The sequence below is a fragment of the Ptychodera flava genome (genome assembly GCF_041260155.1).
Source record: "Ptychodera flava strain L36383 chromosome 23 unlocalized genomic scaffold, AS_Pfla_20210202 Scaffold_24__1_contigs__length_23054250_pilon, whole genome shotgun sequence".
NCBI lineage: Eukaryota > Metazoa > Hemichordata > Enteropneusta > Ptychoderidae > Ptychodera > Ptychodera flava.
In genome coordinates, this window is record NW_027248278.1 from 11,471,697 (window position 1) to 11,495,538 (window position 23,842).

Here is a 23,842-nt window from a genome sequence, read left to right on the forward strand (position 1 = left end):
TACCCAAAGACCACTGTGTACATCCAATAATTAACTGTTGGTGATGTGTAAGCAGATAAAATACCATTACAATACGCACAGTTGAATTGAAAAATATACAAAATACATCATTGTAAAAACTTCCAGTAAATAACAATTGATCATACTATTTTATCATTATGATTTATTATTAATTTATTAAAGGCGCACTTCATTAATTTGATTTCAGTGGTCTGTACAAACTTATAAATCACAAATTATAATTAGACACTATAATAATCTCTATAAAATATGTACTCTCACCATGTGATTTTTTTTGAATCATCAAGACTACATTATCTGAGCATTCATAATATTTCTTCACTATTTTGCAACATAAAGAACAGCAGTTTTTACATGCCCACTAGTTTCATAGCACCATGGAGTAAAATTTGATTTTTTTATCTAGGTGCAGAGATATTCCATGGAAGCGGTGAACAATCTGAGAAAAAAATCAGAAAGTCTGTCAAGTTTGCAGTTCTGGCATCAAGAAGGTATCTTTCTTTTTGGGGGGGGGGGGGGGGGGGGGGGGGAGGGGTCACAAACCATCTCTAATATTCTTTACATTGAAGTGATGCCATGAACTTTCATATGACAAGCAAGCTGACTGTTGAGTCCGTATCTTTTTCCACAGACAGAACACTGAAAAGGTTTCATGTCAGCATGTTTTCTCATATGCTTGTCTAGGTTGGCTTGATTCAAGAACCTGTTACCGCACAGCCTACACATGAAGGGCTTCCTCCCTTGATGAACTCTGGAGTGGTTTGAAAGGTACTGTTTTTGCTGGAAACTCTTGCCGCACACTTCGCAGTCAAAGGGTCCTTCGTTGTAGATGTGGACGTTTAGGTGAGATTTGTAGTTGGAGCTGGAGCTGAATGACTTACCGCACGTTTCGCATTTGAATGGTTTTCTCTTGAGGTGAACGATTGACATATGCTGAGTAAGTTGAGATTTTTGCGAGTAGTGCCTGTCACATTCTGTGCACGAGTATGGCTTCTCCCCAGTGTGAACACGCTTGTGAACCATCACTGCATACGCCCTACTGAACCGAGCATGGCAGATGTCGCAAGAGAACGGCTTTTCTCCGGTGTGCATTCTCATATGGCCTGCCAGGATACTTCTCTGGGAGAATGACCTCTTGCACAACTTACACGTGTACGGTCTTTCACCGGTGTGAATTCTTCGGTGTATGGTGAGCGTCTTTTTCTCTCGAAAGCCTCTCCCACACACATCGCACTTGAACGGATTCTCCCCTGTGTGCTTCCGACTGTGAACAACCAAGAGGTGCCTATTCATGAAACACTTGCCACACCAGTTGCACTCAAAGGGCTTCTCACCGGTGTGCGTCCTCTTGTGTGTTTTCAGCGCGTAGCTGTCGTAAAAGCGCTTTCCACACTGATCGCACTGAAAGGGTTTTATCCCGGCATGTCTCCTCATATGTTTTCTGAATGATGCGGCTGTCCCTAGCTTTTTCCCACACAGTTTACATTCCAATTTGTTCTCTGCTGGATTTATGGACGTATTCCCACTCTTTCCCTTAGTGCTGACATCTGCCCTGAAATTGCCAGACTTCGATGTTCCCAAAGCCTCGCTCACATTCACAGATTCTTTTGTACCAGACTCTTTCTCAGGCATGTGATTGTCTTTGACCTGCAGACGCTTGTCTGGTTTTCCACACTGTACACCAGCCACAGAGTTAGCATCAATGCGATCACCCACAGACCGGGAACGGTCAGTGATGTGATGACTTTCATGTTCTGTGACTTTCGAGACATCAAAAGTTGCAGAACCATCAATTTCTGATTGTCTATGGGTCCATTCGTCATCTGTTTCACTGTTGTCCACGTTCACCTGATTAGAAGTTGCATCACTTAAATCCTTTGCAACTCGTTTCTTGTCAGTGCTTGCCAGTTCTTCACTTCTGCCGGCATTTAATATATCCGGATCATTGCAACATACACTCTCACACTGTGCCTGGTTTAAACCCTCTGATATTTCCCATTAACACATTGTGGTCGTTTCTCATTCCCTATTTTGCTACCAACACTTAATGTTCCCAAATTTAAAGTTTCCCTTCCCTTGGTCAATGTCTTGGTACATCGTTTTTGTCCATTACTGTTGCCAACATTTCGAACACCAGGGCGAACATCATTACCACTTTCTACTACTTTTTCGTTGACAATAGCATTTATTTCACTGTTGCCAACACTCATCCCATCAGAATTTAAATGACCAATGCTCTGTGACTGGTTTCTGTTGACAAGATCCGCAACTTTACTGTTGTCCTCACTTATTAGATCTGTATTTGTGCAATTGCTGTTAAGTTTCCCCTTGTCTGTCCTGCCGATGACATCACTGATATCATGAGATAAGGAATGAGAACTTACACTGTCAGTACCAATACATTGTTTCTTGTTAAACTGGTCTTGAGTGTCACTGTGCTTGATGTTCACAAAATCTGCCTTTGTTTGATTTACTATTTCATAAAATCTCTTGTGATAGCCAATATAATCCCCATTGGAATCAAAGTCGCTATCATAACTCCCGGCGAGATCTGCAAGAACATCATAGTCACTGTCATCACTATTATCATATTCCTCCTCCTCCTCATTATCATCAATTTCATCCTCCTCATCATCAGTGTCCTCCTCATCATCATTAGTGTCACATACATTATTTCCTCTGGAGGAGTCGCTGTGATTTTCTTGATGTTCTTGTTCAGAAAACCTTGATTTAACAACATTTTCATTTGTAACCTCATCATTTTCAAATTGTGCTGTTTTGGAGGCTCCTTCTCCCGGTATGAATTCAGTTGTTCTTTTCTTTTCCACGCTGATGGACGTTGGCACTTCTGTTACTTCTGGAAGGCTCTGTGTTTTGTCTCTATCACCGTCAGCAGTATTGGCAGCAATGGCATCACCATGGTAATCAACAGCACCAGCATCATTATCACCGGTAGCAACAGCACCACCACCATCATCATCATCATCATCATCCTCATCATCATCAGCAGCATCATTGCCATCATCATTATGGCAACCGTTGTTTTTCATTATTCTCTTGTTTGTAACGACAAACTGCTCATCATCAGTCTCTTTGTCAAGGATTACATCATCAGCAGTATCAGTATCTGATGGGTTCCCTCCTTCGGCCACACAGGGGCTGTTTTGCGAATGGTTAGAATTTTCTTGATGACTGAAAAGACTCTGTGGTCCAATTGAAGAGACAATTGAGGACTGAATATCGATTCGGTCTTTATCAACTTGTGTTACCATATCACTTCCATTGCTACTGACAGCTGCATTGTCCTTTTTATGTGATGTGGCTGACCATTTGATTCCAGGATCTGGAATCTCTTCAGCAGGAATCATCAACTGCACATTTCCAGTATCATGCAATCTTTCATCAGTGATGCAAACCCAGATATTTTCAGCAGTACCTCCATCACCTGGCTTCGGATCTCCTCCTTGGAAACCAACATCAAGACTCTTCAACACATTTTCCTGTTGGATTTTGTCTCCATGATGACTTGCCGTCGACTCTGTACTATCACAAACATAGTGAGCTGAATGTTTGTCATTTTCTGAACAACTCCTGTCCGATGTGCATTCCTGCTGTCCTGGAATTCCATATCTTTGTGTTCCTTTTGTGTCTTTTCTGATTTTGTCTTCAACCTTCAGGGTCACACTACCCATTTCTCCATCATCTGTATAATTTTCCATGACTTCTCTAACAACTGGTAATGATGGTGGTGGCTCAGTGTTTACATAATCTGGATCAGAAATTTCTGGGTCAAGGTGACTTATCTGCCCAGTATCGGGATTACCACCATCTTGTTGGGCACAAATCCAATGATCAACTTCTCCTCTTTCACCCTGTTCACTTTCATCCTTCACCATGGAAACTGCTTCAAAAAATTCCTGGTCTGTCGAGGATGCAGATCCATCTTCCTTTTCCACTTTGACAGAAATCTCCCGGATTTCGCACTCATCTAATTCATCAGAAATATTTCCATGGGTATATTCCATATGAAATGGTTCGCTGCTGACTTCATTTATCTCAAGTACATTGGTTGTAATTCTTTCTGTATTGTTTGAAGGATCATTTCCTTCAGGTGAAATGGAAATTCTTCTTCTTTCTAGTCCAGTATTTTCTGTACTGTACTTCTCGTCACTGAAAACTCTTGTGGTTGTATGTATATCAATGACACCACTGTCACACATGAAGTTGATAATTGTCGCTTTCTCTGTTAAAAATTAAGAAAACAAGATAACCTTGATTATTAAAATCACTGGAATCAGTCTTTATTGAAAAGCAAATTTTCAAAGATGGCCAATTCTTGGCTGATTGTTCATAGCCTGCAGAAAGTGCATCTAAAGCTGATGATATGTGAGTATGCTGACATCCGTATGGATGTGACTGCTATAAATACAAATAATATAAAAATCGGTAAATTTTCACCAAACAATCGCAAAACTAGAAACTGATTTGAAGGCAAGCCAAATACCAGCTCAATCACTGAAAACACAAGTATTGTTAAAGGTATACAGTAACCTGTAATCTTAATATGCCATATATGGTCAAAGGGCTGTTCCTTGGTATTCAAAATGCCTATGTGAGGGCGCTGTTTTTAAAAAGCGGCCATCCGCTTAAATCTGTGATTGGTTAGATTTTCTCTTTCCATGGTAACTGTGGCAAAATTGGAACAGGTAATAGTATACCTTTAACATATAGTGTTGTTGGTAAGGTTGGGAAGACAGAAAATTAGGGTGGCAACCCTGGTACCTATCCTGTTATCTTCTACTGTATTCTAGGGGAAACCTTTGTAGATTTACAGGGGTACTGGCCTTAACAAATACATTCACATAAATTACAGTCCTCACTTTGCAAAAAAGCAGCATCTGGTTTCCTAAGTTTCTCCACACTACTCACATTAGGGGACGACTGCATTAACTTGCATGGTACCTGAAACCCGAGTCCTTGCCTGACCAACTCGGGTGACAAACAGAAGACTTTTAATCCCCAAGGTGTGAATGTTCCATTGTAATGTTTATCTAATCCAGCTGATGCTATTGTAGTGCCATTGTAGGAAAGGCAGCTCTGTGAAAGTGATCCTCTAGGGAAGTACGGTATTCCTAAGTTAATGGACTTTCCCATAATGGTACATGTCAGGTCCAAAAAGTCATTTGAAACTTTCAAAATATTTGCTATCCCTCCTACAAACAACGATCATATTACACAATTTTAATGCACTGTACAGTGAGAAAAAGAGGCACCAAATCAATTACCAAATGTCTCAGATGTAATTTCTGTGCACCGAAATGGTTACTAGAATTACACTGAAATACAGGTAATCTCAAGCACTGTATGTGTATGATCATGTGGCTGTATCATTGTGGACTTTGATAGAGATAATGTTTTACTTTACCTTTCTCTGTGAGTGAATCATTTTTCAGGTGACCCAATAATTCCTGTGTCGTCGTCATGAAGCTTTCAGCGAAAACATCTATTTTGTTTGTCTTTTCACCTCCTCCCAAACCTGACAACAATCTGTAAAATAAATCAACAATAAGAATGACCAATTCTTAACAGATGCCTGAGTGATATAAAATAGTTCAAAATACTTATTATAATATTTTAAAATTGGTCTACGTACAAATTTACTTGTTGTTCTTTACAAGGTTTTCTTGGACTAGTCTAACATACTGTGATGTCAGTGCAAGTCATGTTCCTACTCCTACAGATTGAATACCGTACAATGACGTAATTTCTTAACTCTTTGAGCGCCAAGGTCACTTTTTGTTACCTATATAAAATATACCCCAGTCGATTTTTCAGACTTTTGCAAAAAATTTGACAAAAATCTGAAGCAAATATAATGTGATGTCCATTGGGTCCAAAACTAGGGAAAAAAAATTCAGAAAAATTCATAAATATTGGTAAAATGTTGCACTAAAATTTTGGTGGGAAAGATTACAGCACTCAAAGGATTAATTCATTCACTAGTTTTATTAGCCCTGCGTACGATGCTGTGTGTTCTCGGCGTCATACGGCCTCCCATCATACGCCGGGGACACAGCATCGTACGCAGGGCATAGTTTTCACAGTTGACGCCTTTTGTCTCGCGTATCACAGAGTGCTAGGTTTCGAAGCTGATTAAAAAAGATAAAAAAACACCTGAAACCCTTGACAGTCAAAGTCTACCGATCTCTTTGACAACACTGCAATGCTCATGGTTTTCTTATTGACATAGGCTTACAGACATTCTCGTTATCACGACCTCTGACAAATTGACACCCAACCCAAGAGGTCGCAACTCGTAAATTTTAGATACCGTTCGATGTTTTAGCAGCAACTAAAGATAAGCAAACAACTATCGAAACTACTACGACTTACATTCCTACAATTACGATCATTTTCTAAGGCTGATTTTTACCTTTTGTGCTCAGCGTAACCGGTTCTCTATTTCTAGGATTTGAAGGCATTGTCCGCCCACAATGTTGACCCACTTGTTTGAGCTTATTCAGAGCAGACGACTTTTCACATCCCACCCGACTCTCAATCTCATCGTTGCACGACGACTGGATGCTACGCGGCTTGCGGTGTTGACCATCTTTCGCACCTTCCTCGAAAGCCACTCTAATAGAGGTACTTATGGTAAAGGATATGTTGGCCGACGATGTCATATTGGTAGAGTTGGCCGATAAAAAACGAGTGTTACGCGAATTGCGCAGTCATATCCGAAGGAGTTGACGAACTTTAGAAGTTGCACCCGCCCACACGGACACAGTAGTACGTCGTGAAACTTTGACTGCGTGCGCAATACTCGATGCCCATTGGGTCAATTTGGTTCTGAAACAGCAATAGAAAGTTGAGGGCGCTAGCGTGATCTTAATTTCATCCATACGTTGTTTTCATTGCTAAATTTTCAGGGCCAACAACAAGATTAAAATTAAGGCTGTAGTGGGAGCTCTTACTTACAGTCAACGTATGGTAAAGGTTCGCCTTCTTTCTTATTCCTTTTATCAAAACAGACGTTTTACATCAATTTATTTTCTTCACTCCAAGAAGTTCAACTGACGCTACTGTAGTATCTTTACAATGTACAGGTTGTTGCCATTTAATGTCGTTGTTTTATTTATAGTTTTCTTGAAAAACTTTCCAGCTGATGACGGTCATATTGCCATCTGGGATTCATTTCACGAGTAAATAAACATTTTTCATAAAAAATTATTCGTGTTGTTACCTTTCTGTTGTAAAATTAATCTAAATTTTAACCTCACCAAGAATAATCATACAAGATTCTCTGCATATATGTTTTTTGTCGTTATTTATATTCACAGCTATGTTGATAGTGGTCCAATCTGCAGTGTTTCAGTTGAAGAATGAAATTTGTACAATCTTCTTTCAAAATAGAAGAGTGTAAATTTCTTGTGTGGCTTTTCTATGCTGTCCTAAATACACACTTGTGTTGATGTCTCAATACAACATATTGGTTCTCCAGCGTCTGCTTATACCGGGGGGTATATAATTTTGATTTTATATCTCGATAAATGTTAGATAATTTGTTTCTCCAGAATCAAGCTTTGTTTGGTGACCCCCAATTTTCATTATTGATTTTTATAGAGATTGGTTGAAAGATTCCTTGAGAAAAGTTTAAAGTTGAAAAAAATTTAAGTCTTTTACTTTCGAGGTGCACACTACCTTAAGATGAAATTTTTCATAGGTACCTAGCTCTGGCACAGTACAGGAACATTGTTTCTTGGTTTCATAATATCAACTTTTTCGCATATGAGATATTATAGTTGAAAGGGCCAGCAGCTGTAATGTTTGATGATTTTGTCACTATTTTGCTTTTTTTTTGTCACTATTTTACTTTTTAACCCTTTTAGTGCTGCAATTTTTCCCGCCAAAATTCGAGTGCGACATTTTACCACATTTTATGAATTTTTTAGCAATGCTTTTGATGATTTTGGACTAAAAGGACACGACTCTTCAATAGCTACAGCTTTTGAGCAAAATTTTTGTAGAAGTCTGAAAAATTTTCTGTATTTGAAAAAATACCGTCAATGACGCTGTACCTTCTCTAATGTGTGGCCAGGTCAGGTAATTGGTTGTTGGCATGGAGTTGTTGGTAAATAGTTGATGATGTAGGGGCATGAGGTGGGATATGGACCCAAAGAACCCAAAAGATGATTAAATACATCAATCAAAAATATTCTAAGCTACAGTATAAACTGCCTAAAGATAGTTCAATGTGGAAAAAAGTTAAATAATTCAGAAAATTAACAGTCCAAATAGTAATGACGCACTTCCCTACTGACCTGAGTGCATGTGAAATACACAACCTGGCATCTGTAAATTAAATGTATACCAAGTGATCATTTTAAGTTACTTTTAACTGTTTTTAATGGATTTTCCAAAGAGTCCTGTGGAAATGATGAAAAACCGCTTATCTGGTCTTGTGTTTGTAAAACCTCATGGCTGATAATTGTCATAGTATTGAAAAAAATTGAAAGTGAAGAAATTACTGTTTTTAATAGGCATATTTTCCTTGAAATACATGACCGTGTAAAGAATATATGCTAAAAGTGTTTAAGAGTAAATTTCTTTCAAAAAATAATTTAATCTGTGACCAAAGGATTTTTTTCTTTGAGTTTACAAATTCAAACATTGCAATTTGTTCAATCATCTTGTTCAGTGCAAAATTTATAAAATGACTGAAAAATTAAAAAATTAGCAGAATTACAGTCTTTGTGATGTAAAATCATGGGTTGACATCACGATAATTGTTAATCTGTTCAAAGTACTACTATACTATAATTTAAAAAGAAAAGTTCATGCAGAAACGGTAACATATATTGGCCGCGATGTAGTGTTAATTTTGACTTTACATCAAAATATGCCTTTGCTGGATACCAAATATATAGGGCGAAATATTAAAATCAGCCATGTTCAGCAAAATCCACACAACAGCATTGATCCTTTTCTAATTTGATTTGCTTTGCTTATGTTATCCTTGTATGACAGTCAGTACAATATGGAACTTGAACACAACACAGTGAATAAGTATGCTAATGAAATGGTGTGGCTGCATCCACATGCAGCAATAGGAGTGCCTTTGTCTCTCACCCCTCATTTCCAACCTGTCCCATCCCTGAAAAAATAGTTTGGTCTTATATTTATAATATTAATAATTTCTGTATTTGTTACAATGTCCGCATCTCAAAAATTTTTGATCATAAACATTTGCATTGCTTTTTATAGCTGACCAGTCAGTTAACCTGTTATTTTGAATATTTGCGCATTTTTCGTCAGTATTTGACATTTTCAGAATACCTTCTTATTCAATTTGTCATTTTCTAAAAGGTAAAATGCTCCTTTGTGTGGTCAAGCTTTCCACAAGCATCAAATGTGGTACTTCATATAGGAAGGTCTGCCTCTAGAGGGCGGGCATCATGAACAGTGTTTGCTAGTTATTTCCTCCACATAAACTTCTGATTGTACTGTAAAAATTGAACATGGCCGACGTCCGATTTTCCTGTCTAAAACTTTCACTCATTTTCGTTCATATGACTCTGAAACTCCAGGAAACGATTGGGAAGAAAGAGTTTATCTTGAAATATTGAGATACTCGCCGATATTTTGCAAAATTTATGAGAAAAATGCAAGAAGAAAATGCTGACAGGCATACACAATGACCGTTTTCAGACTCAGAGGCATATGATCATCTGCAGATTGTGCAACAGGCCCATATCACGTGAGGCCATGAGGGGATATCCACGCAACTCAGTACCAAACACTAGCGCACACAGAGTGAGCAAACACAAAGTGAGTACCCCTAACGTCAGCTCAGTAGTCTGTAATAGATCGTAGTCAACTAAGAACCTTGGAGAAAGGCTTAACACTGTGGCTATGCCGCTAAGTCCCTTTTGATTTTGTCACAGCTCAAAATCGTTCTCCTGCACCTCAACATGAACCATGAACACCCCCACCAGTTTATGATATGACCCATCACAATGGCATGACGTCAACGGATCTTGACAGACGGAAGTATTGACAGACGGAAAAGTTGACACCAGCATACTGGTTTTTCAACTCTAATACCTTCTCTGTCTATAAATAGACACGAGAAGGTAAAAAATTGCATGTCTAGGTATATATTTTATAAAGGTGACGAAAATGGACTTTCACGGCACTCAAAGTGTTAAATGCCAACTTCAGTTTCTTGTTCTACTCCCCAAAACATGTTGAGATACACAGACTAGAATTGAAATAACAGTGCATAATTAAATTTCCACATATCAATGTTGACAAACTACACAGTAGGTATTTCCAACATGCTTCCGGGAGTAGAACAAGAAATTGAAATTGACATAGAAAACTGAAAGAGTGAAAAAAGAATTATCAAAAGTTACAACTAATGGCCTTTCAAAAATTATTGTATCATTTCAGATGCCAACTTCATCAATGAGAAATCTGAAATATCTCTTTTAGGGACGATTCAGAATTTACTTCCAGGGGGGTGGGGGGGGGTGGAGGATTTTCAGGGGGGGCCACCCATTTTTCCAAGAAAATTTAGGGGGGGCCAGACAAAATACCACAATCTTTAGGGGGGGGCAAAGGAAAAAAAACATCAATTCAATATTTGCACAGAATTTCTGATCTCTACAAAAGAGAACCATAGACGCTACCTGGGTGACAGATAAACTCAACATGTTTAGTTTGACTCCTTTAGCTGCTAAATTCGGTAATATTCACAGTGGTTGTTTTATGCATCTACTGTACTATCTTGTTCTCCTCCCTGAACCGTCATGAAATGTCCAGTATTTTAATAGCATGTCGACACAAACCATACAGTGAACAGTCAGGGTTGTTTTTGACGAAAAGAGATCTTGGATCAAGTCCAGACTAGAATTCATTTGTCAACAATAACAATGGTCATTTATGTTCACATTGGTATGTTGCTAAATACAGCATTTGGTGTTCTATGTAGTGATAGAATAACAAACAAATGCTGATACACAGAGATGAACATTGAACAAATGCTAAAAATTACAGCAAATGTCTTTTTAAGGTTGGGTTTACCTTGTAGCTTGTAAAGCAGTTGAAAGTTGTGTGATAAAGAAGTGTTAATTTATGCAAATGTTGCAAATCACCCGATTTCTTGGCTTCTTTTTCCTCCCAATTTGAAAATTTCCAAAGAATTAACTCCACTCCGGCTGGGTCAAATTTACTGAAATTTTCACATTATGTTTTTTAAATGCTATGTAACAAAACAACTATCAATTGGTTTGTTCGGCAATAAAGCTCTTACATTTTTAATAAGAGGCATTTTAATTTTGCTGATCATGATTTAAATCAATTATTAGAGTGTCAGTCTTTAAACCCCTACAATTTAAAATGAGGATGGATAATGCCAAATAAAATAGTTGTTTTTTCTACATATACTCTCCTTTCAAGTGAAATATTACATTTCAGAAAACTGTCTAGTTTATGACTTAATTTTTATCATTAATACCAAAATTGAGGTTTTTTACCCTAAATATACACCCACTTCATCCTTTGAGTACACTACTGCTACCATACTAAACTTTAGATTCTCTACTTTTTGAAAATATATGGTATGAGGGGGTTTCCTTGTCATCTTTGATGAGAAATATAGCTTTGAAAAAAAACTGTGAGCATTCAGAAAGTAGCATACATTAATATTATGGTGTCAGAAGTTTCAACCATGTTTTTACAATGGTGTTCTGTGTATTGAAAAATTTTCTACAGTTGAAGAAGTTCTACAAATTCAACACTTCAAATCAAAGCCATCAGCAACTGAGATGGTCAAAACATACCATCTGTCTAACATGTAAATTGTCTTTGTCATGGTCATTCATAAAAACAAATATCCTTTCGTTGCCCAAAACAGATGGAACTTGTTCCCTTTCCTTAAAAATATTATGTATTACTGTCAAAAATATATGGTGAAAAATTTACAAAAGGGTTGATATTCCAATAATCCTGTATGTGCATCCAGAAGATCATGTGGCACTGCATCAATGCTATGGTGTCGGATTGTTGAAATATTGTGTACACAAGAAATTTGCTGTAGTCCAAGAAGTGATCTCAGTGTGTATGAGGCTAGGAGAAATGTGGATAGGCTTACACATTGTGTATAGATGCTAATACTTTTGTGTCCCATTCATTCTGATATGTATAATTAAATATTTCTCAGTGGCGGCTGGCAGAAAAGGCAAAAAAAACAAATTAGCATGTATTGTTTCGTGTCATCTGAAAACATGCGCATCATGACTATTTTAAATTAAAGTTTGTTAAAAAAATTTGAAATATGAATGCTCTGTCAATTTTGAAAATACTGCTGACAAAATGTGAACTTTGACTTACACAGGGTTATCTGCATTTTAATATGAACATTGGATTGTTAATGGAATGAGCAGAATAACATGTGAATTCATGTTTTTGATAAGGTGTTTTGTTCAAGAAATGTTCTAAAAATATTCCTCAGCATTGTTGCTTTCAGTGGCAGCTACTTGGTTTTATGACAACTAAATTAGAAAAAAAAGAGAAAAGTAAAAACAAGTTGGCTTTCACCAATTTTAATTCCTAATGTTTAAACTTTCACCGTGAGTCTGCAAATATTCAGCATCATCAAATGAAAATGTATGCTGAACTTGTGCATGTACATCTCACTTTCCAGAAATATCTGGATATCTGCAAATGATGTATCATTAAACTTCACGATATATATCACTTTGCCAATTATCTGCTCCTCTGATTTTCTGTCACCATTTCTAACTGACATCTTTGCTTGTCTTTGTGTGCATCATACGTATCAGTGAGACATAACGAAAAAAGTATTCTATTTAGTAATTAACTTTTCTTCAGAAATTTACAACCAGATTTATGTTTATTGCTACCCTTTCCAAAAGTGTGCAACTTGCAGTCCCTGCAAATCATTCTTTTTATAGTCACATACCCTGAAATGATTTGTTGTATTCATCGATTAAATGTCCACTACAGTTCCTGCAACTTGTTAGACTGGATATGTCTATAGTGTATGAGCATGCATGTATATATTAGGGGGGGGGGGGGGGGCCATGGAAAAAAAAACAGCAAAGATGAGGGGGGCCATAGATTTTTTCTATAATTTACTAGGGGGGGGGCCATGGAAAAAAATCACCCAGAAAATAGAAAATCTCCACCCCCCCTGGAAGTAAATTCTGAATCGTCCCTTAGAGCTGTCAACTAAAAATAACTTCAACCCTGCTTTGATACAGAGAGAATAGCAATCTTTATTCTTTCAGTAGGATTTGAAAGAAAATTTTACATCACAATGTATTCAGAGTTTGGACACTGAAATATACATAAACAAACAAACACATAAAGTCAAAGCTGTCTTGGCGGTCACCCCTACAGAATGTCACCTCTTCAAGGGTCAGTTGCTGTAACATTCGATGAATTTTTCACTATTTTTGTTTTGTATATCAAATGCGAGTTCTAAGAAGTTCTACTCCTCAAAGTATGTTGAAATATCCACTATTTAGCTTGCCAACACAGCGTCTATACAAATGAAATGCACGGTTACTGTTTAAATTTGAATTATAGCCCGGACCAGAATTCACTTGTCAACAATAACAATGCAGTCTACACATGTACACACTGAGTTGACAAACTGAATACTGTGTATCTCAACATGCTTTGGGGAGTAGAACAAGAAGCTGCAGTTGACATTGAACACAAAAATAGTGAAAAAAAAGCTACAGCTATTGGTCCTTTAACAGTGGTCATATTCAGGCTGTATGATAAGATTCTTTCTGTTAGAGTGCCTATACAGGACAGTCAACTCTTTCTGTGGTCAGTGGCACCCTGTAAATGCTTAAAGACTGAAATATTGACACTAAAAGCAACGGATCAATCTTGATTTGACTGATTTTATACAATACTACATGAACCATCACTCTCTGAGGTACACGGTAGTGGAACTGTGATTTTAACCCTTTGAACCCGGCTCGGACAGAAATGTCCGATGATGTCATAGAGTACTAGGGGGTCAGGGTGCAAAGGGTTAAGGTAGAATGTGCCTCGGGGACAGAAATTCAGACTCTCAAATTTTTACAATTCTTTTCATGTCTACCCTTTGTGTGGGCTCATTTTGAAGCTCTTGGAGTTATGAAACTTTTTTCTATTTTTTGTGCAAATCAAAATTTGTATTTTTTCCCGTAGACTTAACACAGGAATGTGAAATAGTGCTATCCAGATCCATCGATATAAATGCCATTTACACATAATGGTTACTTTGTCTTGGTCCCTTGCATGAACACTATACTATACAAAGGTTTGTGTGAATTTAAGGTAGTTGGCACCTCGAAAATGAAAGACTTAAACTTTCCACAAGCAAACTTTTAACCACTCTCTTTCAAAATAAAAATGACCAATCAGAGGTCACTCTGCAAATTATGGTACTAGAAAAACAAATTAGCCACTGTTTACCGATATTTGAAATTCAAAATGGCCACCGTGTTCTCACTGGGGAAAATAAAGCTCCTGTTTTTCACAAAACTAAGCCGGTGAAAACTCTGTTTTAATTCATAGGTTTCATAAAAAGTCCCCACAAGTTGTAGGCCAAAGGAATATTGTAAAAGTTTGAGAGTCTGAATATCTGTCCCTGAGGCGCATTCTACCTTAATGAAAAGACAAAATGTACCCAGAACATAAATTGATTATTACATTTGAAGAATTGTACATATACTACACTAGGTGTATGTATAGATTATCAAGCTCATATCAGTTCTAGATTTAAATGGTACATGGAAACCTAAGATTTAGATAAAGGCTGCGATTCCTGGCCTGAAGGACAATAATCACTGGAACAGAGAGTTGTAAACGTCAGCTTTTGTTTCATAAGTCGTACACTAGATTCATTCCTATGACGACATAGATACAACACCAATATCCTGTTCCATTTGTATGAACATACTGTCATTAAACTGGAAATACCTTCATCAAAGAATTATTCACAAATATTAATTACAAGGAGCATTTATAAAATATTCATATATAATCCATTTGATAACACTTTCAAGACATACTTTGCTAATCACAAGAAATATGAGAATTGCACTGAATTATCAAAGTTTATTTCAACAAAGGACATTTGCTGTGCCACGGTTCACTACAATGAATTGCTTTGAAGCATTGGCATTACGCATAGTAGACATATTGTCTAAATTGAGGTGTTGCCAACACTGTCAGGTGTAAAGCAAGTGATTCTTGGACAGTGCTTAGACATATGTGGTGGTGGTTTTAGACTGCATCTGACCGTCTGCTAGACAATGTTTCAACTTTTGCAGAGTTGATTCCTTTATGATCGACTCATGTTACTGCTTTGCACCCGACAGTGTTGGCAACACCTCGATTTAGACAATATGTCTAGTTTGTCTTATGCCAATGTTTCAAAGCAAACCACTGTATTTCAGGGGCACAGTCACTCTATCATACAGTTAAGCGATGTATTCATTGCTTTGATAAAAGTTTGTGAGCGATGTGTGGTAGTATATGTGAGTGTGTGTGTGTGTGTGTGTGTGTGTGTGCTTAATAAACTCGAGTGTGTGGAGGGGTTGCTGCCAGAAAAACTGTAATAACTATAGCTCGGTTATTGAACCACTCTTTTTAAGGGTGGGGATTTAGCCGAGCGGTTTTAACTGTGGTGTCTTGGATAGGTGACTAAGTGCTGTTGGTTGTGAGTTCAAATCCCGATGAGAATTCACTGAATACGTAAAAGATACAATCTTTACTTTTAAGAAAAATTGCACAAAAGTCATGTTGATAACAATACGCTGTTAAACAAATGTTCTGAGTTTTATCTCAAAATATTGCCACAAAAACAAATATTATTTGTTCGATTTTTAATCTACATGTATCTAGGGCTGTAGAGTAACGGTATTACCTGGCCATTGCTAGGGGGCAGGTCTATAATAGTTGTGGCAGTTGCTGTCCAACAGCTGCAAGATGCATCGAAATTATTGACAGACTCCCTATACACAAGTCCACACTCACAATTGATAACACTGGGTTTGGGTCAAAACCATGGTTGTGAAAGGGTTCAAGTCTTTAAAGGGGAAGTTCACCAAGGATGATTTTTACATATGTGCTAGCTTTGTGGTCACTTACCCTGGAAAAGATATTTTCGTCATTTATAACTTGCAAGATTTTTTACAAAATACGACAGAAATAGTACAGGAAGTTGCCCATGTAATTTGAATCATGGGAAAAAGCGCCAAGCTTGGAGCTTGCATAATGTGATATGGAAGGGACCATTTTCCCATGGGTATGGCATTGTCCACTCACCCATGCTTAAACCAGGCTGTGCGTATTTACATAATTTGTTTATACTGAGTATCCTTGCATAAACAATGAATCACTTATAATAAACTTTCCACTGTCAGATTTTGTGTTGCTCTGTGTTACTGTGAGTGGACAATGTGGGGGCCATACCCATCCGAAGATGGTCCCTTCCATATCACATTATGCAAGCTCCAAGTTTGGAGCTTTTTTCCCATGATTCAAATTACATGGGCAACTTCCTGTACTTTTTATCGTTTTTTGTAAAAATCCTGCGAGTTATAAATGGTGAAAATACTTTTTCCTGGGTAAATGACCACAGAGCTACCACATATGTAAAAATCATCCTTGGTGAACTTCCCCTTTAAAGATAAAAGCAACTGTGACGGTAATTGTAACTGTGACAACTGCTTGGTTACATCTAGAATATGAATATGTATCGCAATGCCACCGATACTGATGTAAAATGGACAGACAGTTCAGATAATAATATCTATATCTTGTATACATTTTAAAATGTTTTACTTTTGCCCGAAACTGTGAGATGAATCTTTGGCTTCATAGATTTGTCAATACCAGTGAATTTTGTGACATCATCACCTAAATTATTACTGATAATGTATCCGATTATCCACTATTGTGGCCCCAGATGTTTTCAACATCTATAAATTCACTGGCATTGCCAAAACTACAAAATAATAGCAATAATGTACCCCCTCCCGGCCCATAATGGACTGAAGCAAACTTTGCAATCCGTAATGTACTTGAGTCCGTCTCGTACACAATTGCAAAGTTTGGTTTTGTCCATTAAGGGCTTAGAGGGGGTTACATTATTGCTTAAAGAAATGAACCTTATGATAAATATATAACAACAAAAACAACAACAATCATCATCATCACATAAATATCAATAAAAATAGACACTGAGATCATTCATTGCACTAGAGTATATGTGGCAGTGATTCTGGCATTGCATCATGGGAAGGGATTACTTTCCCCTTTCCTTAAACATCACAAACAAAGCTTTGACTGCTTGGTACAAAGTCGATACCAGAGTCTCGTAGTAAATATTCACACACGGAATCTGTTCATAGAAGATGTAGGAGCGTTTCAGCGGATTTGGTATCGGGCAATCGGCCATGCGTCCCAGGGTCTCACAAGCGACGTGGCACCTCACCAGGTACGCGCACACCTGTTCCGTCTCACCACTCGGCGAGCACGTGGTATGGACGAAAATCTGGTAAACCGTTTTGTAGACTAATGAGCCGAATGGAGTCTCTTTTGCGACAGCCAACGCCTCACTGGCCATAACTGGGAGAATCTCATCGAGATCAGCACGTCTGCTGAAGACAGCGTTCTGTGAAAGTACGTATAACAACTCATTGTCAATGACATAGTCCCCACTTGGTTACTGAATTTAGAAACCATTGATGGAAATGATGGCCATATTGGATTGTATCACAAAACAAATCAAAGTCTATATGTATGACATAGTAATCCTGTACCAAGTTTGTAAGAAATTGCTCCAGGCATCTCTGACAAATTTGAACAAACACACAAACACATGCACAGATGCACGATGGACACACAGACATGATCAAATCTATAAGTCCCTCCAGAGAGATTATAAAGACTCCACATCAATGAATGTGATCTATAAATAATGTTGAAATACATTTCAATTTTTAATTTTTTACATATGTGACATATATTCTGTTATTGATTTTTATTTTCTGAGAATATAAATCCTATTGCCTTTTTTATGCCATTCCACACCCACAATAATCAATTTCTTGTGTACAACTGATGCCTGACCTTTACCCCAAAAAAACACTTCAACAAAACAAACAAAACAAAAAAACACACCCAAAAAAACACTTCAGACAGACCAAATGAGAAAGGGGAGTTTGCGAATATTAAAATTCTGTGTGTTTTTCAGCCATTAATGCACATTGTTGAAAAGTTTACCAACATTTCCTTGCACCCAATTGAATCAAACTTAATTTTTACACCAAAGTAATTTTGGCACTTTTGTCCAAGTAGGGTAAATACCCTCTTTTACGAAAATAAGTTTCGACACATTCATACAACAGCAACTTTAGAATTTTTGTTCACAAGTAATTTCAGCACTTTGTTTGCATTGGGTTGTTACTCACCTCTGTAGACGTGACGACCTGGACAATGGTGTCTCCATTTGGACCACAGACTTCTATATCACTTTGCAGGACAACAGGGTGACCACACACAGATATAGAATGAGCGGTTGACTCACGGATTCTGTGAAGGAAGATCAAACAGACAAGATCTTAGACTTGGTTCAAGTCGGTGAATTTTTAAAAAATAAAATCATTTATAATAATTTCTCTTGTGTCTCTCCTATTTCGTACAAACCTATTCGGAATTTGGTAGCCAAGGCCAGATTTCCCAGCGATTGAATGTGTTACCTTTGAGTTTGCGCAGTATAGTGAGTTAGTTTCTGCCTGATTCACTGACTTGGACTTCTTGCAAAGTACCGGCGGCCAGACGGACTGTGTACACAGTGACGTCAAGCAAATACAAAATGATTGACAGCTCCAGCCATTGTTCTGGCCAATAAGGAGAACGCATGAACTTAGTGTTAGTGGCGTCTAATAGGACCCTTTGATTTTCGCACGGAACAAGCCGCCTGACAACTTCTTTCCATCCTTGAATAACCGGCGACGATTATTGCATTTTGAAACATGGGCCCCACAAACAACACAGATATTTTCAGGCATTTTCGGTGATACAACAAAGGTCGTGCTGATGTTTGTGGGAGTGATCGCACTTGACATTTTGTCAACAACCCCATGTGAGTTTTATGCACGTCTCGCTTGGGGTCAAGAGGTAACTCCTCCCAATACAGAGATGTCATCTTATGAATAATATATAAGTAAATAAAAACGTCATTCATGAATAATTTATAGCAACGCAAACCCTGCAAGAAAGCCAAGTCTGTGATTCCGGTTGAAACTCCCCTGTATACGATCGTATCCACTCTACTCTCGCGCGTTTCACATGAAAGCAAAATACATATCATTGCGTTCACTCCACTCAAACATTAACAAATCACAGACTTGAACCAAGGCTAACAAGATCTCTGTGTAAGAACATTTTCTCGTCCAGTGCCATATTTCAAGATGCTCTTTAATATGTCTGGCATCAAGTCAGCTACAGTAGTTACTACATCATGTTTCTCTGTTTTTGTTAAGTGTAGGAAACAAGATCAAAATTAAGCAAACAGTCTGAAAATTGTGGGGTTTTGTACCATTCCGAGAGGTGTTACTGTATTGGTCCAAGGAAATACCTGCAGTCTTCGAACGGTATAGCTGTCACTTTTATTTTCGAAATCATTTTGATTGCTTGTACTTCAAACTGCCTGAAGATTTACAATGCACTAAAGTCAACTTTACATTAAATGTTATGGCTAATGGAATTTCCATACGGTAGAATGCACTTCTTTGGATTCTCAAACTTATAAATATTCTTCTGGCTAACATCTTGTAAGGTCTCATTTTAAGCTAATTGAGTAAATAATGTTTTCAACGGCTTAGTTTTGTGAAAATCAGGAATTTTATTTCTCCCACGCAGAATATGGGTCACAGCGCATATTTTGGTACTTGAGAAACAAATCATAAAATATTTATTGATACGAAATCCAAAATGGCTGCCATCCCTGCAGCTGCATCCCAGTGTTAACTCTATGGCAAAAGTAAAATTCCTGATTTTCACAAAACTAATCTGGTAAAAAGTTTTCGTACTATGAGAGCTTTAAAATGAGCTCCCATAAGTGGTAGCTCAGAAGAGAATTTACACAATTTTTGAGTCTGAAAATCTGTCCTCAGGGCGTAGTCTACCATAAAATTACAGCAGGTCACTGCGCTTTAATGGTTGTTAGATACCTACTTCAGAGTCACAAGGCAGTCCGTTTCATATGATGCTGAGTTGATGATGTCGGCGATCAAATCAACCAGACGACTTTCACTGCATTTGCCATTTGTAGATCGGTTACAGACATCGAGCCATGTGAGAAGTACTCGCCTGTGAACCACGCATGGAACAACTGAATTATGCAAGAACTCCTGTGTCAATTAAAAAGACAAAAAATACAGTAAATGATATTTTCCTTTCTACTGGAATAATTACACTGGAAGTAGCGCCGATAAATTTGAAGCTAATAAATTTCACTTGAAATGTTGCCCAATATTATGTTTTAATTGGTTACTGAAAATCTGTGCCACAGCTCTTCATAGAAAAGATTATACAACAGTTTTGGTATACTTGTATGGCATTGTACTGAAGAATGCTAACATGCATATTTTACCTGATGTAACTGATGATTTCAACTTTCCAATCCTATTAGAAGACTGGTTGCATTCAGGAAAAGTTTTTAAAGGGGAAGTTACAGGACCGTGGGTGCACAATGGCGGGATTGCTGATGAAGCAGCCATTTGCATACACTGGGCGGGAGTTTTTGAATTCTCATAGCATTGCTTTGACCGGGTGATAAAGTTGAATAATTATGATGGGCACTTTCGGAACATATGCAAAGAGGGGTCAAACGGTCGTTCAGGGAACACATTTTGATACATACATGTATGAATTCTCCGACAAAAAATGGAACAATTTTTCGGTTTATTTTTGACTCAAGTTTAGTCGCTATATATTCACAGACATCATATACAAGATTTAATAACAATGAACGCCTGAAACATGGCAAAAGTATGGTCAGGCAAAAGTATGGAATTCTGGGACCAAACACAGCACGTCTGATCAGTAGTGTCGCTTTTTCACATTTGCATAGATTTATGATAATCCGGCATTTACGGGGAGTTCCTGTTTAAGGGTTACCTTCTGTCAATGGCCTTGATCCTGATTGAAGGTTTATTTAAGTTAAGCAATAACTCTCCAAAGTGACTAGTATACGATGGGATTTTGACCAACCGGTAATGATATGCAAGAGCGATAGCAAGTGCATATATGGCATGAACTAGTCAAAATTTGAGAACTTTACCTGTTGTACTATTTTGTTTTATATGTCAATTGCAACTTTTTGTTCTACTCCCCAAAGCATGTTGAAACACCCAATATAGATAGTCTATGTGTATAACACACCGTTATCTTTCCATTAGAATTCTAGTCTGGACCAGAATTCATTTGCCAACAATAACAATGCAGTTTACATTTGTAGAGACTGAGTCGACAAGCTTAATTAATACTGTGTCTCAACACGCTTTGAGAAATAGAATATGAAACTGTCGTTGACATTAAAAACAAAAACTGAGAAAGAAAATCATCAAAAGTTACAGCCACTGTTCAATAGAACTGTAGTTTACTTGGCAATGGTCCCTCTTGCTTGCAATGGATAAAAAGCTTTCACTAATGCCAGGCATGGAACATGCAACATATTTTGCACTTGGACTTCACAGTCAGGAAGATGATTCTATATGGACTAGGTCAAAGGTCACCATTTCACTCACATCAAACACTTTGTATAGAAACACTAGATTCAAGTACCTTCAGTAATGTGTGCGAGTGAGTTTCATTACAGATGACCTTTGACCCTTTGTGGAGTACCTGTGTTTTACCATGGAGCTACTTTCTTTTGGTGGCTCCATGGTTTTACTTACAGCAGTGTTCACAGCCTCGTTCAAAACTGTAACATTGTCAGTTTCAAGATTGTACTTGGCAACAAATGACGACAACAGATGGAGGAATGTATCTTCTTGTAAGCGCTGTTTAACTGTAATGATAAAAGTACAAAAAATATGAATGGAAGCCCTTTAGCGTTTATAAGGGATGATATAGAGATGTTTTGGATTCCTGTTATTGAGTTAGAATACACCTCAGGAACACTTATTCCGATTTTAAAACATTTTCAACATTCTTTTGGCCTACCATTTGTGGCTCATTTTGACGCTTTTGGAGTAAATAAAGTTTTCAAGACATTGGAGGCTGCATGTTTGACCAGCCTTCTAACTTTACTGAACGATAGATGAAATTTACCGGTGTATAAATTCATAATATTCATCGGTGGTTGTGTATGTGGGCCGGGCTGCCACTGAGGCCGCCACTTACTGTATGATTGCGTTGTTACTGCAGCCTTTAGTTAATGTAGACCATCATGAAGGTACAACATGAAGGATCTTGTGGTACCTCCATGCTATAATTTACAGAAGAACATACGGGATCTTTTTTTAGGAGGTAAAATTTTATCCTTGATGAGCCCTTACCGGAACAAGCGGTTTTAGTTGTCCCCACAGCGAGATGTTTAAGGTCATGTTGCACACTATTGATATCAGACTCGTTGTCGCCATGTTGACCCTGATCTCGAAGCTGACAACTTTCATCCGAAAATAACCAGTGACAAACGACACGCTGGAAGGACAAGCCCTGCGGTAAATTGAACGAGTGACAGACGAAACGAAGCCGCTGAATGTGTTGGTTTTCCCATTTTAACGGCGAAGAAGGAAAAGTTCTGTGCGGATGGCGATTCGGCCCGCATTTGTCGGCTTCCTTGCATGTTCCCAACTTGTATTGCCGACATTCAATCGGTCTGGTTGTTGTCAATGTTGATGTGTACGGCGGCGATGGCTCGTCGACGCCGTCGTCTTCGCCACCGTCGTCGCTTATCGTCACAACTGGTAGCGGTAGTATTTCGGGGATTTCCTCAGTGCCGTCCCCTCCCCCTCTGGCGCCGAACTGTTCACCTGTGGCCATCATAATAATCCACAACAGTGTTGCACCTTGAGCGCTCACGATCGACCTTATTATGTTGTTCACCACGGTCAACTTTGACCTTTATTAGCAGGCTTTGCTAAAGGCCTGTGGTGGCGTACTTCATAATTCCCACAGCTGTACCACGCTGTACTGAACGCTGGCCTGGATGGGCCAAGGGAAAGTGCAGATATATATAGTCGAGGACAGGCAATATAGTAGTTTCATTACGGTGGAGAGTTCAGGACCATTTTACCATGATTAGAATAAAAGACAGTATTTTCATGACAGAATAAGGTGAATGGCATTATTTTCACTGCAAACCAGGGCGAAGGACAGCGTTTATACTTTACTTTACTTTTATACTTTATTGCTCAACAACACACTCAAGGAGGGCGAGTCAGAAAACCCGGACCGAGACGAGTCGAGACGAGACCAAAAGACCTCCTATCTTACTGATAGAAAAGTTACGGGTTTTTTGCACAAAGGCAGCATCTGTACCAATGCCACGGGAAAAAAGGACGTTGATCCACTTCTGTCTTAGTCAAAGAAGTGATATCCCACCCCTACCATCGACTAATGCTTGTTCATTTTCGTACATTCTAGTCAGTGGTTACATAGTTCTCCGAATTTGAATCTTAATCTGAGGCTGCCTCAGATTCCACACAAATAACATACATGTACTATAGTATCGGTAATGTAGAAAAATGGTGCAGAGCCACTATAGGTACCTGTT

The 23,842-nt window shown here is 38.1% G+C and overlaps 3 protein-coding genes across 3 annotated transcripts; all 3 read right to left on the bottom strand.

Moving 5' to 3' along the window:
• Positions 1–535: 535 nt before the first annotated feature.
• On the bottom strand, positions 536–1,981 carry LOC139124563 (zinc finger protein 180-like). The gene has a single exon (XM_070690696.1). The coding sequence runs from the start codon at positions 1,651–1,653 to the stop codon at positions 580–582; it is 1,074 nt and encodes a 357-aa protein (XP_070546797.1). The 5' UTR covers positions 1,654–1,981; the 3' UTR covers positions 536–579.
• LOC139124562 (dentin sialophosphoprotein-like) lies at positions 1,981–6,814 on the bottom strand. Its single transcript, XM_070690695.1, has 3 exons — positions 6,455–6,814; positions 5,447–5,568; positions 1,981–4,264 (listed from the first exon to the last, which is right to left on the bottom strand). The coding sequence occupies exons 2-3, from the start codon at positions 5,502–5,504 to the stop codon at positions 1,998–2,000; spliced, it is 2,325 nt and encodes a 774-aa protein (XP_070546796.1). The 5' UTR covers positions 5,505–5,568; positions 6,455–6,814; the 3' UTR covers positions 1,981–1,997.
• A 6,794-nt stretch (positions 6,815–13,608) lies between these two features.
• On the bottom strand, positions 13,609–23,172 carry LOC139125058 (uncharacterized). The gene is made up of 5 exons (XM_070691170.1): positions 22,623–23,172; positions 22,020–22,132; positions 20,296–20,471; positions 18,528–18,648; positions 13,609–17,728 (listed from the first exon to the last, which is right to left on the bottom strand). Exons 1-5 carry the CDS (start codon positions 23,110–23,112, stop codon positions 17,360–17,362), a joined length of 1,269 nt encoding a protein of 422 aa, XP_070547271.1. The 5' UTR covers positions 23,113–23,172; the 3' UTR covers positions 13,609–17,359.
• Positions 23,173–23,842: the final 670 nt, after the last annotated feature.